Genomic DNA, 17,127 nt, shown 5'->3' with positions numbered 1-17,127 from the left:
GGCAGATCGGTATTTTTTGCTTACCCTCAAAAGTCTCACAAAAAATTGCTTAGGCGCAAGAGCGACTTTTTGTGCGACTTTTGTAAGCAAAAAAAAAAAAAGCTGCTTAAATCCCTTGATAAATCTCCCTCAGTTTTTTGTTCAGGAAATATCTTCTGTCCACAAACAATCTTTCAGAAATAATCTACTCAGTCGCCTCAGAAATACAATTCATCCTGTGTTACTGATAATATATGGCGAGTGTAAAAACAGAAATGCCAAGGTAGACTAAAAAAGGTGTATGTTAAATTATCGTACATCAGACTAAAGTTCTTAAAGCCCTTATAGCTATTGTGTAGATCCAGGCAAATAAGAACCATATCCAACTTCTATAGGTTGTTATACTACTTAAAAAAAAATAAAAAATAAAAAAAAAATAATACATTTTTGTATGAAAATTATGTTTAACCCCTTAAGGACCCAGCCATTTTACACCTCAGGACCCGGCCTTTTTTTGCACATCTGACCACTGTCACTTTAAACATTAATAACTCTGGAATGCTTTTAGTTATCATTCTGATTCCGAGATTGTTTTTTCGTGACATATTCTACTTTAACATAGTGGTAAAATTTTGTGGTAACTTGCATCCTTTCTTGGTGAAAAATCCCCAAATTTTATGAAAAATTTGAAAATTTTGCATTTTTCTAACTTTGAAGCTCTCTGCTTGTAAGGAAAATGGATATTCCAAATAATTTTTTTTTTATTCACATATACAATATGTCTACTTTATATTTGCATCATAAAATTGACGTGTTTTTACTTTTGGAAGACACCAGAGGGCTTCAAAGTTCAGCAGCAATTTTCCAATTTTTCACAAAATTTCCAAACTCACAATTTTTCATGGACCAGTTTTGGTTTGAAGTGGATTTGAAGGGTCTTCATTTTAGAAATACCCCACAAATGACCCCATTATAAAAACTGCACCCCCCAAAGTATATAAAATGACATTCGGTCCGCGTTTTAACCCTTTAGGTGTTTCACAGGAATAACAGCAAAGTGAAGGAGAAAATTCACAATCTCCATTTTTTACACTCGCATGTTCGGATAGACCCAATTTTTGAATTTTTACAAGGGGAAAAAGGAGAAAATGTATACTTATATTTGTAGCCCAATTTCTCTCGAGTAAGCACATACCTCATATGTCTATGTAAAGTGTTCGGCGGGCGCAGTAGAGGGCTCAGAAGCGAAGGAGCGACAAGGGGATTTTGGAGAGTACGTTTTTTTGAAATGGTTTTTGGGGGGCATGTTGCATTTAGGAAGCCCCTATGGTGCCAGAACAGCAAAAATCCCCCACATGGCATACCATTTTGGAAACTAGACCCCTTGAGGAATGTAACAAGGAATAAAGTGAGCCTTAATACCCCACAGGTGTTTCACGACTTTTGCATATGTAAAAAAATAAAAATAAAATTTCACTAAAATGTGTGTTTCTCCCCAAATTTCACATTTTTGCAAGGGTTAATAGCAGAAAATACCCCCCAAACATTGTAACCCCATCTCTTCTGAGTATGAAGGTACCCCATAAGTTGACCTGAGGTGTACTATGGGTGAACTACAATGCTCAGAAGAGAAGGAGTCAAATTTGGCTTTTTGAGAGCAAATTTTGCTCGGGGGCATGTCGCATTTAGGAAGCCCCTATGGTGCCAGGACAGCAAAAAAAAAAACACATGGCATACCATTTTGGAAACTAGACCCCTCGGGGAACGTAACAAGAAACAAAGTGAGCCTTAATACCCCACAGGGGTTTCACGACTTTTGCATACGTTAAAAAAAAAAAAAAAAAAAGGTGTGTTTCCCCCCCAAATTTCACATTTTTGCAAGGGTTAATAGCAGAAAATACACCCCAAAATTTGTAACCACATCTCTTCTGAGTATGGAGGTACCCCAAAAGTTGACCTGAAGTGCACTACGGGCGAACTACAATGCTCAGAAGAGAAGTAGTCATATTTGGCTTTTTGAGAGCAAATTTTGCTCGGGGGGCATGTCGCATTTAGGAAGCCCATATGGTGCCAGGACAGCAAAATAACCCCCACATGGCATACCATTTTGGAAACTAGACCCCTTGAGGAACGTAAGAAGGCGTAAAGTGAGCATTTACCCCCCACTGGTGTCTGTCATATCTTTGGAACAGTGGGCTGTACAACATTTTTAATTTGCACAGCCCACTCTTCCAAAGATCTGTCAGACACCAGTGGGGTGTAAATTCTCACTGCACCCCTCATTACATTCCGTGAGGGGTGTAGTTTCCGAAATGGGGTCACATGTGTTTTTTTTTTTTTTTTGCGTTTGTCAAAACCGCTGTAACAATCAGCCACCCCTGTGCAAATCACCTCAAATGTACATGGCGCACTCTCCCTTCTGGGCCTTGTTGTGCGCCCCCAGAGCAGTTTGCGCCCACATATGGGGTATCTCCGTACTCGGGAGAAATTGCGTTACAAATTTTGGGGGGCTTTTTTCCCCTTTACCTCTTGTCAAAATGAAAAGTATAGGGCAACACCAGCATATTAGTGTAAAAAGTTTATTTTTTTTACACTAACATGCTGGTGTAGACCCCAACTTCACCTTTTCATAAGGGGTGAAAGGAGAAAAAGACCCCCAAGATTTGTTAGTCAATTTCTCCCGAGTACGGCGATACCCCATATGTGACCCTAAACTGTTGCCTTGAAATACGACAGGGCTCCGAAGTGAGAGCGCCCTGCGCATTTGAGGCCTGAATTAGGGATTTGCATAGGGGTGGACATAGGGGTATTCTACGCCAGTGATTCCCAAACAGGGTGCCTCCAGCTGTTGCAAAACTCCCAGCATGCCTGGACAGTCAACGGCTGTCTGGCAATACTGGGAGTTGTTGTTTTGCAACAGCTGGAGGCTCCATTTTGGAAAGAGTGGCGTACCAGGCGTTTTTCATTTTTATTGGGGAGGGAGGGGGGCTGTATAGGGGTATGTGTATATGTAGTGTTTTTTACTTTTTATTTTATTTTGTGGTAGTGTAGTGTTTTTAGGGTACAGTCGCACGGGCGGGGGATTACAGCGAGTTTGAGCTGCCGCGCAAAATTTGCTGCATTGCAAACTTGCAGCCCGATACTCACTGTAAGCCGCCTGCCCATGTGAGTGTACCCTGTACATTCACAGGGGGGACATTCAGCTGTTGCAAAACTACTACTCCCAGCATGCCTGAGAATGTTTGGGAGTTGTGGTTTTGCAACAGCTGGAGGCACACGGGTTGGGAAACACTGAGTTAGGAAACAATGTTTCCCAACCAGTGTGCCTCCAGCTGTTGCAAAACCACAACTCCCAAACATTCTCAGGCATGCTGGGAGTAGTAGTTCGGCAACATCTTTAGAGCCAGATGTTGCCGAACTACAACTCCCAGCATGCTTGGAGTTGTAGTTTTGCAACATCTGGAGGACTAGTTTGCAGACCACTAATACAGTGGTTCCCAATCTGTGCCCTTCCAGATGTTGCAAAACTACAACCCCCAGTATGCCAAAACTGTCCAGGCATGCTGGGAGTTGTAGTTCTGCAACATCTGAAGGGCCAGATGTTACAGCACTACAACTCCCAGCATGCCTGGACAGTAAGGGCATGCTGAGGATGTGTAGTTTTGCAACATCTGGAAGGGCACAGTGGTCCAAAAACTGTGGACCTCCAGATGTTGCAAAACTGCAACTCCCAGCATGCCCAGACGCCAAGGGCTGTCTGGGCATGCTGGTAGTTGTAGTTTACAGGGTCCTATTACAGCAATGCATGTCGCTTTACGGCGACGTGCATTGCTGTAAAGGGCCCGACCGCGGCTGAAGAGGAACTCACCTGTAGCCGCCATCTTCATCGTCTGGATCCGGGTCTTCAGGGATGAGGTAAGTACCGGGGCTGGTCCCCAGCACTCCCTCGTCCCCCGCCGCGTCCTCCGGTCTTCCTCCCGTCCTCTCCGGACTTTCAGGGTCCGGGCAGGACGGGAGGAAGTAACCACCCCCCCTCCTGCGATTGGTCGGTTAACTAACCGACAGATCGCAGGGTATAGGAGGAGGTGGCAGGCTTGCCACCTCGCTCCTATACGTTAGCATGGTCCTGGCTGTCTGTGACAGCCGGGATCATGCGAAATTACCGGGCGGTCGGGTCCCAGAGACCCGATCAGCCCGGTATCGCCGCAGATCGCAAGGGCGATTTCCCTTGCGATTTGCGGCGATCGCCGACATGGGGGGCCTACATGGCCCCCCTCGGCGTTTGCCCTGGATGCCTGCTGAAGGATTTCAGCAGGCATCCAGTTCCGATCTCTGCCCGGCGAGCGGCAGAGACCGGAAAACGCCAGGACGTACGGGGACGTCCTGGGTCCTTAAGGCCCAGGGTGCGGGGACGTCCCCGTACGTCCTGGGTCCTTAAGAGGTTAAAAGTGTCCTTATCTGAGCCCTATAACTATTTTTGCATATACGGGGACGTATGAGGGCTTGCACCATGGTCTTAAGTTTTTAGAGATAAAAATTTTTTGTTTTGATATTCCTTTTTGATCGCATTTTATAAATTTTTTTCTGTTATAAGAAGCGACCAAAAATATGCAACTCTTGACTTTGGTATTCTTTTTCTGTTTAGGCCATTGACATGTGGTTAAATTAACATTATATTTTAATAGTTCAGACATTTACGCATGCAACAATACCACACGTTTATATAATTTTATTTAAAAAAAATGGGAAAAAAAGTGGGCGATTCAAACTTAGGACAGCAGGGAAGGAGGTTCCCCGCAACGGTCCCTATGAGCTACCGGCAGTAGATTTTGCACTTTTTTAGATGACGTGCTGATCACCTTTGATAGCGGCGTCTAAAGAGTTAACACTGGACATCGGCTTGATTGGCGATGTCTGGTATTAGCCAGGGGTCCTGGCTGCTGATGGCACCTGGGACCAAGCGGGTATGATGCAAGATCTAAGCCGTTTAAAAACAGCGTTTTGCGGCAAGGGGTTAACTCTTTAAGGACGCAGAGCGTACCTGTACGTCCGGCTCCCGCGATATAACGTGGGGTCACGCGTTGTCAGTCCAGGCGGCTAAAGGTAGCTGGGAACCGTGGCTAATTGTAGACGTCACCGATCGCGGTGACGTGCGCTAATAACTCTTTAGACGCATCGATCAAAGTTGAAAGTTGAGCTAAAGATGATGAAACAAAAAAAAAAAAGGCATTCCCAGCTGCTCAGTCAGGTTGTTCAGGACGAAACGTGGTGAAACAGCGGTGTCCCGATCAGCTAGGATGCATCAGGAGGGTCCCTCACCTGCCTCCTGCACGTCCGATCGGCGATTGATTGCTCCAAGCCTGAGATCCAGGCTTCAGCAATCGACCGCCGATAACACTAATCAATGCAATGCTATGGCATAGCATTGATCAGTGCTGGCAATCAATGTACTGCATATTATAGCCCTTTATGGGGGCTATAACATTGCAAAAAAGAAAAGTTAAATGTGACTTAACCCCTTCCCTAATAAAAGTTTGAATCCCCCCCCCCTTTTACCATTTAAAAAACACAAAAACTATGTAAATAAAAAGAAATATAAACATATGTGGTATAGTCTAATGCATAAATGTCCAAACTATAAAAATATATCATTAAACAAACCGCACGGTCAATGGCATAGACATAAAAAAAATTCCAAAGGCCAAAACTGCGATCAAAAGAAAAATGGTACTGATGAGAACTTCAGATCACGGCACAAATAATGAGTCCTCATACATTGCTGAGGGAAAAAAATAATTATAGGGGTCAGATGAGGACATTTTTAAACATTAATTTTCCTGCATGTAGTTATGATTTTTTCCAGAAGTAAGAAAATCAAACCTATATAAGTATGGAATCATTTTAATCGTATGGACCTACAGAATAAAAATAAAGTGTAATTTTTAAGACGTAAAATGTACTGCATGGAAACGGAAGCCCCAAAATGTACAAAATGGTGTTTTTTCTTCAATTTTGTCACACAATTTTTTTTTTCAGTTTCGCCTAGATTTTTGGGTAAAATGAATGATGTCATTACAAAGTCGAATTGGTGTCGCAAAAAATAAGCCCTCATATGGATTTTCAGGTGGAAAATTGAAAGGGTTAGGATTTTTAAAAGGTAAGGAGGAAAAAACGAAAATGCAAAAACTGAAAACGGCCAGGTCCTTAAGGGGTTACAGGATGTTCAATCTATCTAAATGTTTATGGCTACCTCAAGGAAAGAAGGAAACCAAAATCAACATCCTATTATCATTCCGATCAGGATATATGCAAAGATTGATGGCTGGGCAGGAAATCTGGGATCTGATCTCACCCACAGCAATGATCTCATTATGACTAGGTCTTAAAACCCAAATTACATGTGGAGAGTAAAAAAGGCCTAACCTCATGTGTAAATGAATAAACAACAAGTGTTTGTGACCTTCTGCCCAATAAGTTGCCTATTTAACAGGGTCCTCACTCAGACAGTTACTCCCTCCCTTCAAGACAACACCACATGATTTTTGTCTGGTGTAGAGCTCTGGCTGTACAGCCACACCTCCCCTCCCTGTATGAGGAGCTTGTGAGCTGTGAGAGAAGAGCAGTGAAGATTCTTAGGATTTGGATGAAAAAAAGGTAAGAGATGCACTCCTAGTGTAATATGTCAGAATAGGTGAGCCCCTTAGGAAACCAAGTGTAAGGCTTACCGGAGGGCGTTGTGCTAAGGGCACAACACCTATGCAGGCATGTAGAATCACTCAATGGACGTGAGGTCAGCTGCTCCAGGATCCCCTCTGAGTGTCCTAAACGCTCAGTATCAAGGTAAAATTCAAAATGTGTGACCCATAATCCGGAACACAGAATATGGGGATTTGATTCCAAAGCGCTTCTCCTCCGGTTAGTAAATGGTAAGTCCAGGCAGGAAGATTCTTAAGTATATAAGGAATTTATTGCAAATTCTTAGGATTTGGTAGGGTGCGGTAGCCCTTCTGGGTGTCCCTCCTGCCGGTCTAGGGGAGGTGTGTGTGGCCATTAGGTTCCCCACCTACCTGCTATACCCCGTGGCATCCTGTTTCGGTAGGATGCCAAACCGGTTTTACTGGTTCCTTGGTGACAACCTGGTTAAAGCCTAGTTGTCTGCCGGGAACACTTTCGGTCCCTGAGTGGCTTTGGCGAAAGGGGACACCGTACCTAGAACCTTGCAGGTGCCTTTTGGCCAGGAGGCGAAGGGTTTGGTTTGTTGGGGGGGCCTCTCTCCGTTTGGAGAAGGGCTTGCGATAGACCGCATCCTCTTGCACGTTTTTTTGTGTGAACACTTGCACTTTTTACTTGCACTTGGGTCATTTGAGAGCACGTACCTTGGCTTTCAATAAAAAAAAAAAAAAAAAGCAGTGAAGATTCTCAGTCACAACTGAGCACATAGCTGCTTTTTTCCTGTGTAGATCTAATCATAGGAGGATGACCAGAGGAGCGCACGCGGGTGACATGATGTGGGGACAGCGCAGCTGATAATTAATTGTGAGGGGGTGTGGGTGTTGGGAGAGAAGCAGCGCCCAGGTCACATGGGGGGGGGGGCGTGGAATACCGTTAAATACTGTGAAACCGCCATCACTTAAAAAAATACCGTGATACACGCTTTTGTTCATACCGCCCAGCCCTAGCTGAGCCCACCGTCATGTAAGAAGCCAGCCAGAGCTTCTTACATGACAGTGGGCTCAGCCTATCACTGGCTAGCGCGGGACGTCGCTCCGGACGGTGATAGGCTGACGGCTGTCCGATGTTCCCGTCCTCAGCATAAGGCCGATGTAGGTAAGTTAAAGTTCATTTTCTTTATCTTTTGCAGCCCGGGCATAGGAATACAGCGTACAGCAGTGGTCTCAAAACTGCAGACCTCCAGCTGTTGCAATACTACAACTCCCAGCATGCTGGGAGTTGTAGTTTTGCAACATCTGGAGGTCTGCAGGTTGGAGACCACTGGCGTACAGTGAGTTCCAGCGCCGGCAGCCCCCAACAAAGAGGAGGAGGGCAGTGCTTGCGGATGACATATGTGAGTAGTACCCCGCTGGGCAGATAATTAATTGGGGGGGGAGCAGAACAGCAGTGGGGGAGCAGAACAGCGCTCATGGGTCACATGATTTGGGGTGGGGGTGAAAGAAATACCGTTATATACCGTGGAACCGCCATAAGTTACAAAAATACCGTGATACAAATATTTGGTCATACCGCCCAGCTCTACCTTTAACACCTGAGGATGCTTTCACATGGGTCACAAATTTTTAGGCACCATGAGAAAGATCTCTTTTACACCACTGGCATTGTAATATAGAAAACCTGCCGCATAACCAACCTGTGTGAAAGCATTCTAAAAGACACAACCAATTTCCTTGTACAGTTTATTAAGGCTTCTTTGGGTGATAGGATTTCCACATGCCTGTGCTGAGTATGGTTGAATATGTAAGTAAAGGGCCCGTGCTAGGGTGAAAATATATCGGTGGCTGGATCAGGAGATGTCGGACGTTCATTAGTGAGCACTTGGGGTGAAGTAAAGTTTGTATCGAATGCATTTGAAAAAAAAATAGCTCCGAATTTGTACGAAAAATGAAAAATTAAGCATTCACTTAAGCAATTTTAAAACGTACATACTTGTCTAGTCTGACAATAATTAAGCTGTGTACACCCTCACTATACAAGCAATGACCTACTAGATTGGTGCAGCATCGGGCAGTGGTCTGCGCATCTAAGAGTATCCAAACTCTAGGTGACCAAAACAATAGCATTAATACAGGTAAAAACAACTTGGTTAGTGAAAATCATTGTTACGCTTCTTTCACACTATGACAGTTGCTTCGTTACAAACTGAAGTTAATGGCTTTTTTTCCTACTTTGGCTGCCATTAACATCCGTTATTGTAACGGAGCATAATGGGAGTTATAACGGACAAATTAAATCCCATTCACTTGAATGGGATTCCTCTAACTTCTGTTATAAGTCCCGTTATTGGGGCCGAAGATAGCGGGAGAAAAAGATGTGTCATGCAAAAAATATTCTCCCGCTATCTTCCTAACAAACTTCACCTACTGGATGAAAACAGTATTGTGAAAGGAGCCTTATGCTGGGTTCACACCACCTTTTTCAAATACGGTAACCGTATACGGTTTTCGGCAAAAAAACGTATACGACCGTATCAGAAACCGTATGCATAGAGAATGCATTGTATACCGTATTCCAAATGTTGTGTATGGTTGCATCCGTCTTGCCTCGGATACGGTTTTGCCGATTTTTCAACCATAGGCAAAAACGCTGTCGACCACGTTTTTGCCTACAGTTGGAAAACCGTATGCGAACAGTATGCGGTTCTTTTAACATTGTTGTCTACGAGAACCGTACACAGAATTTCAGAATACGGTTGCACACGGTTTTTCTAATCCGTTTTTGGAGTTGACACATGCGCAGATCTTTCTAGAATTCATCCCAGACATCCTACTCCCACATCCTTTGGAATTTCAATAGAACAATAGTAACTATTAAATTTCGGGAAATGTAATTCCAACAAAATAGCAAAACCGTTGGCAAAAACGGATGCAAATGGATAGAACCGTACATACGTTTTGGAACCGTATACGGGGAAAAAACGTATATGTTTTAATTTGGAGTCATACAGTTGTATACGGTTGCATACGGTTTTTGCCATACGTTTTTTAGCGGAAAACCGAATACGATAATCGTATTTGAAAAAACGTGGTGTGAACCCAGCCTTAGCTAGTAAAGAATGAGTAAGAAACGACAAAGCAGGAATGTACTCTTATGGTACAGAACTGTGATGTGTTTTGTATTTTGTTTGGGTGTGATATAGCCTGACAGTCCCCACATGTTTTACATCTAGGAGAATCACAATGAATCACCAAACAAAAGCTGCTCCCTGAACAGATGGTTGTGACGTATGGAAAGCCATTATAGATTTTTACTGAATTACAAGGACATGACTTGATGGAGAAGCAGATGAGGTCACACTTCATCTGTTTTAATAATATATACACTAGGTCACTTTTACAAGACCTATTTTCTGAGAAAACTAATTCTTAATAGACGTCTGCTGCTTTTACCCCTGGAAGAAAATCATGTCTGGCTATACATTAACACTACAGAAGCCTGACATGTCTAACTTAAGAATGTGTAGGGACATACAGCATTAACAAACAGAATGATGTCACTGCGTTGTGGGGTGCACATAGAAAATGCTGGACAACCCACCTGATCGAATAGTATGGGTGTCATTAATAGGTTGTAAGCCAGCAGTGAAAAATCCCCTCCCCCAACAGAAATGTAAAATGTCCTTTCTCCCCCCCCCCCCCCCCGCCATTTTAAATTGCTGCTTTTTTTTGTCACATTTTATAAAAAAGACAAAAAAAAATTATAGAAGTTTTATAAACACAAATGTGGTATCAATAAAAAGTACAGATCATGGCGCAAAAACTGAGCCCTCATACTGCCGCTTATACGGAAAAATGAAAGAAAAAGTTATAGGTCGTCAAAATAGAAGGATTTTAAACATACTAATTTGGTTAAAAAGTTTGCGAACAGATTTGTAAATCACTTCTATTAAAAAATCTTAATCCTTCCAGTACATTTTAGGGGCTGTATACTAATGAGAAATCCAAAAATGAAATGCATTTCCTGTTATGTCCTGACCACAGTGCTCTCTGCTGTCCATTTTAGGAATTGGAAAAAATCCCCATAGCAAACATATGCTTCTCTGGACCGTTCCTAAAATGGACAGCAGAGAGCACTGTGGTCAGGACATCACAGGAAATGCATTTCTTTTTGGATTTCTCTTTAGTATACAGCCCCTACAAATCTGTTTAACTTTCTGGCACCAATTGATTTAAAAAGTTTTCCACGGTAGTACCCCTTTAAGTGTTTTCTAACGGGTCTTTATACAGGATACAAAGGGTTTTGTGAAAGGAGCCTAATATAGAGTAAAGGTGAATATCACCAATGTTGTGAAATGGGAGGTTACTCACAAGAATATATCAACATATAAGTGTCATCTATTATAGCAACGTCTCTCTTGATGCCTCAAGCATTTATTCCACAACACATTTTTTCCATTCTTATCAACTGCACCTCTTACTATACATTAAACCTGAAAAGCCACTATGTACACTTGCTTGTATACACAACTGGTGTTAGGAGGAAGTGGAAGCGAATTGGTGCTGGGAAGTGGGGGGGGGGGGGGGGGGGACTTGTTAGAGACTAGTGAGAAATTGGCATTAGTTGCATCACAGGCACATATCCACCTTTACGTATTTTATCTTATTCATTAAACATGGCTCGACCATTGAATACTCAAGCACTTCCTTCCTTTTGTCTCAATCCCATTCCTTATAGGCCATAAGCTCTGGCAAACAGGGCCTGCACTCCTCTTGTTTGAACAGTCAGTGTGTATTATTGTAATGGCTGATTTTGTCCTTATTTGTAGCCTGAAAACTGAAGAGCTGTGTACTTTGTTAGTGCTATATAAATGTAAGCCCCACTGAACTCATGGATCCATTGAAATCCTAGTTTTTTAACAGAGGTACCATGAACACACTGCAAGCACAGAAAGGGAGATTTACCCAAACCTGTTGCTATGGGCAACTGGTCAACCCTTCCTCTGCACAGGATTTGATATATCTCCCCAAATGGTCCAACATGTGCATCCACCTGTAGTAATGGCGGTAACTGTCCCTCTGTTCACATGTCCAGACAATAGGACTGAGGAAGCGATTGTTGGTCCTTTGAATGAGAACCTGTCAGGTCATTGGTGCCTCACCCACTGGCCCCAGGACAAGACAAGTGAGAATAAGAGTTCTGACCCTGTTCACCATCGCACAGAGCTTTAAAAAAAAATAATAATAATAATTTGAATAAGGAGCGCCATGACTAATGTCCAGTCACAGGAAAGTGGATGTGGCAGCTTCTGGGTTGGAGACCTCTGTAGTAGAAAGCACCACTGCGCCTGTGGCTGGACAGCAGCCATGGCGCATCCTGTTCAAACTGCTCTTTTGGCTCAATGCAGCATTCTGTAACACTAAAGAACAGTCACAACTGTGTACTCCTCACCTGAAAGGTCCTGGGAACGGGCAGGTTGTCTAATGATTCTTCCTGACAAATCGGAATATATACCTGAACACACAATAAGAAAGTATTATGTATGTGTATGTATATATATATATATATATATATATATATATATATATATATACACACACACACACACACACATACACACATATCCTCTGACACATTTGCCCACTGTCTTATGACTATGTTTCCCAAGCACTGTGCCTTTGGCTGTTCCTAAACTACAACTCTGGGTGTGCTGAGAGTTGTAGTTCAGCAGCTGGAGGCACTCTCGTTAGGAGACAGTCTTACGATATAAAGAAGGTACAACAGTATACTAATTTGCATTTTTTAGCCTCGGATAAGCAGAGCCTGACATCCATATAGGTACATTACAGTAAATACAAGCATATACACCAGACCCAGTGCCAAGCCATAGTATAACCAGAGCCTCACCCCATGGTGCCAAGCCATAGTATAACCAGAGCCTCACCCCATGGTGCCTAGCCATAGTATAACCAGAGCCTCACCCCATGGTGCCTAGCCATAGTATAACCAGAGCCTCACCCCATGGTGCCAAGCCATAGTATAACCAGAGCCTCACCCCATGGTGCCTAGCCATAGTATAACCAGAGCCTCATCCATGGTGCCTAGCCATAGTATAACCAGAGCCTCACCCATGGTGCCTAGCCATAGTATAACCAGAGCCTCACCCCATGGTGCCTAGCCATAGTATAACCAGAGCCTCACCCCATGGTGCCAAGCCATAGTATAACCAGAGCCTCACCCCATGGTGCCTAGCCATAGTATAACCAGAGCCTCACCCCATGGTGCCTAGCCATAGTATAACCAGAGCCTCACCCCATGGTGCCTAGCCATAGTATAACCAGAGCCTCACCCCATGGTGCCAAGCCATAGTATAACCAGAGCCTCACCCCATGGTGCCAAGCCATAGTATAACCAGAGCCTCATCCATGGTGCCTAGCCATAGTATAACCAGAGCCTCACCCCATGGTGCCTAGCCATAGTATAACCAGAGCCTCACCCCATGGTGCCAAGCCATAGTATAACCAGAGCCTCACCCCATGGTGCCTAGCCATAGTATAACCAGAGCCTCACCCCATGGTGCCAAGCCATAGTATAACCAGAGCCTCATCCATGGTGCCTAGCCATAGTATAACCAGAGCCTCACCCCATGGTGCCTAGCCATAGTATAACCAGAGCCTCACCCCATGGTGCCAAGCCATAGTATAACCAGAGCCTCACCCCATGGTGCCTAGCCATAGTATAACCAGAGCCTCACCCCATGGTGCCTAGCCATAGTATAACCAGAGCCTCACCTCATGGTGCCAATCCATAGTATAACCAGAGCCTCACCCCATGGTGCCTAGCCATAGTATAACCAGAGCCTCACCTCATGGTGCCAAGCCATAGTATAACCAGAGCCTCACCCCATGGTGCCAAGCCATAGTATAACCAGAGCCTCACCCCATGGTGCCAAGCCATAGTATAACCAGAGCCTCACCCCATGGTGCCAAGCCATAGTATAACCAGAGCCTCACCCCATGGTGCCAAGCCATAGTATAACCAGAGCCTCACCCCATGGTGCCAAGCCATAGTATAACCAGAGCCTCACCCCATGGTGCCAAGCCATAGTATAACCAGAGCCTCACCCATGGTGCCTAGCCATAGTATAACCAGAGCCTCACCCCATGGTGCCTAGCCATAGTATAACCAGAGCCTCACCTCATGGTGCCAATCCATAGTATAACCAGAGCCTCACCCCATGGTGCCTAGCCATAGTATAACCAGAGCCTCACCTCATGGTGCCAAGCCATAGTATAACCAGAGCCTCACCCCATGGTGCCAAGCCATAGTATAACCAGAGCCTCACCCCATGGTGCCAAGCCATAGTATAACCAGAGCCTCACCCCATGGTGCCAAGCCATAGTATAACCAGAGCCTCACCCCATGGTGCCAAGCCATAGTATAACCAGAGCCTCACCCCATGGTGCCTAGCCATAGTATAACCAGAGCCTCACCCATGGTGCCTAGCCATAGTATAACCAGAGCCTCACCCATGGTGCCAAGCCATAGTATAACCAGAGCCTCACCCCATGGTGCCAAGCCATAGTATAACCAGAGCCTCACCCATGGTGCCAAGCCATAGTATAACCAGAGCCTCACCCCATGGTGCCAAGCCATAGTATAACCAGAGCCTCACCCCATGGTGCCAAGCCATAGTATAACCAGAGCCTCACCTCATGGTGCCAAGCCTTCTTCACATGATATGACAATGCTACTGACCCCTCCATGACTCCACAAGCGCTTATCCCTATGATGCGCACACTCACCGAGCTCTCGCACCCCTCACAAGGAGAGCAGGGACTGGGAGACCCCTTACATCTAGCCCGCTCCGTGCTCCCGCTCTCAGTCACCGGCTCCGCTTGTCCCTCTGTTCCGCCCTCCGCTTCCTGTTCCTGCTGCAAGCAGCGTGCACCGCCCCAGCAACCACAACAACACAAGCATTCCGCCGCTTCCTCTTCCTGTCCGCCCATCCAATGACGGCGCCGCGGCATCGGCTGAGATGCTTGTCACACGCGACCCCATCCACTAATGCGTGTTCCTTCCGCTCTGTGGAGACTGTGGTCACTGTGACCGCCGACACTAACCATGGTGCTGCTCTTCATAGGGTTCTGGTCGCACGACCAAGGAGTTATTCAGCTCTCAATTAGTTTTCTAGCTAATGGAAGAGAACGCCTACCGTCTCTATGTATCAGTTATGTGCCGTGTTCACATTTATGTTCGTTGCTTGCATGAATTGTGACGTAATACATCAGGATTCTGTCAGAACCAAATGGCTGGAATATTTGTATTCTTAACTGAAAAACCGTAAGGGTACGTTCACACTGACAAATATCTGAGCGGAATTTGCGCTGAACAAATCCGCTCAGAAATTAGTTTTTTTCCGCTCGGAAAAAATCTTTTAGGTGTTTCACAGGAATAGCAGGAAAATGAAGGAGAAAATTCACAATCTTCATTTTTTACACTCGCATGTTCTTGTAGACCCAGTTTTTGAATTTTTACAAGGGGTAAAAGGAGAAAATTTATACTTATATTTGTAGCCCAATTTCTCTCGAGTAAGCACATGTCCATGTAAAGTGTTCGGCGGGCGCAGTAGAGGGCTTAGAAGGGAAGGAGCGACAATTGGATTTTGGAGAGTACGTTTTTCTGAAATGGTTTTTGGGGGGCATGTTGCATTTAGGAAGCCCCTATGGTGCCAGAACAGCAACCGGGTTGGAGGCACACGGGTTGGGAAACACTGAGTTAGGAAACAGACAATGTTTCCCAACCAGTGTGCCTCCAGTTGTTGCAAAACCACAACTCCCAGCATGCCCAGACAGCCGAAGGGCATATTGGGAGTAGAAGTTACGCAACAGCTGGAGGAGAACAGTCCAAGCTGTAGCCCTCCAGATGTTGCAAAACTACAACTCCAAGCATTCTCAGGCATGCTGGAAGTAGTAGTTCGGCAACATCTTTAGAGCCAGATGTTGCCAAACTACAACTCCCAGCATGCTTGGAGTTGTAGTTTTGCAACATCTGGAGGACTACAGTTTGCAGACCACTAATACAGTGGTTCCCAATCTGTGCCCTTCCAGATGTTGCAAAACTACAACTCCAAGTATGCCAATACTGTCTAGGTATGCTGGGAGTTGTAGTTCTGCAACATCTGAAGGGCCAGATGTTACAGAACTACAACTCCCAGCATGGCTGGACAGTAAGGGCATGCTGAAGATGTGTAGTTTTGCAACATCTGAAAGGGCACAGTGGTCTCCAAACTGTGGACCTCCAGATGCCAAGGGCTGTCTGGGCATGCTGGGAGTTGTTGTGTAAGGGGACCAGATGGAGCAGTCCAGATCGCTTTACGGCGATACGCCCTGCATTCCGAGTCCTTAAGGACGCAGGGCGTATCCATACACCTGTGGGAAATCCGGTCCCCACCACTAGCCGGTTGGGAGCCGGATGCCTGCTGAAATCGTTTAGCAGGCATCTCGGCATATCGCCCAGGGGGGTCATCAGGACCCCCCATGTCGGCGATCGCAGCACATCGCTCATCAATTCAGATGAGCGATGTGCTGCAATTCCGTTCCCCGCCGCTCTCCGGGCGGGGATCGGAGCCGGATTTCTGCTGATTTCTATCGGCAGACATCCCGGCAGTGTGCCGGAGGAGGTCCGGAGGACCTCCTGTACCGGCGATCGCTGCAGGACGCTGCAGCGGTTCCGGGTCATCAGGGTCACGTGTGACCCTGTGACCCGGATATAGATGGTGACTGGTGGTGTAGTATACACCACCAATCACCATCCATGCTGTACTGGGGGCTGGCATTGTGGCCACCCCCCTCAGTACAGTTGTGATTGGGGGGCCAAAGTGGCCACACCAATCACAATGTAATGGGAGGGGATTGGGTGGGCTAGGAGCATGTTGCTCCGTTCTGCCCGCCATTTCAGAGAGATCTGGTGTGCAGGACGGAGCCCCGTGCTGCCCACCATCCCCTCAGTTAAAAAAAAGTGCCCCTTGCCCCCTTTCTGTGGCCCCTTGGCACAAATCCCCAGGGATAGCTTTAGATTTAGGTAGGGACAGGCTAGGGTAAAAAAAAAAAATGTTTTTAGTTTTTTTTTTTTCAGCGTACCTCAGTGGGTGTCCGTGGGTCCGTAGCACCTATAGCTGCGTGACCCCGGCCCTGCTGGGTCGCTGCGGTCTGCCGCCAGCCTTTTTTTTGGCGCAGATCTTTTTTCTTTTTTCCTAAGCGTGTGTGCGGACCCTCTTAGTTATAAAAGAGCGGTCCGCCACCGTTTGTTAAAGCCCACCCGCCGCTGATCAGTCCCGTAGTACTGATCAGCGTATTTTTTTTTTGTGGTGCCGGCGCTTTTTTTCGCGTTTTCTAGTGCTTTTTTGCCCCCATAGGCGGTCCGTGCCACCAGTAGCAGGTGTGTACTGTGTGGACGGACCGTACCTGTGTGTGCAGC

At 45.6% G+C, this 17,127-nt stretch overlaps 1 protein-coding gene across 6 annotated transcripts in view; it reads right to left on the bottom strand.

Moving 5' to 3' along the window:
- ZDHHC21 (zinc finger DHHC-type palmitoyltransferase 21) overlaps positions 1-14,933 on the bottom strand; it is a 45,830-nt gene extending 30,897 nt beyond the window's left edge. Inside the window, exons 1-3 of one of the 6 annotated variants that reach the window (XM_056521181.1) lie at positions 14,454-14,933; positions 12,100-12,162; positions 8,700-8,751 (exon numbers count right to left, since the gene is read on the bottom strand). In XM_056521181.1, the coding sequence (XP_056377156.1) occupies positions 8,700-8,751; positions 12,100-12,162; positions 14,454-14,678 (340 nt within the window). In that variant the 5' untranslated portion in view covers positions 14,679-14,933. The remainder of the gene's footprint in view (positions 1-8,699; positions 8,752-12,099; positions 12,163-14,453) is intronic. The other 5 variants (XM_056521199.1, XM_056521190.1, XM_056521227.1 and 2 more) reach the window with 5 other exon arrangements.
- Between the last annotated feature and the right edge of the window lie 2,194 nt (positions 14,934-17,127).

Source organism: Hyla sarda, chromosome 1 (genome assembly GCF_029499605.1).
Source record: "Hyla sarda isolate aHylSar1 chromosome 1, aHylSar1.hap1, whole genome shotgun sequence".
NCBI classification, from domain to species: domain Eukaryota; kingdom Metazoa; phylum Chordata; class Amphibia; order Anura; family Hylidae; genus Hyla; species Hyla sarda.
The sequence above is the reverse complement of the archived record's forward strand: the minus strand, read 5'-3'. Positions and strand labels throughout refer to the sequence as shown.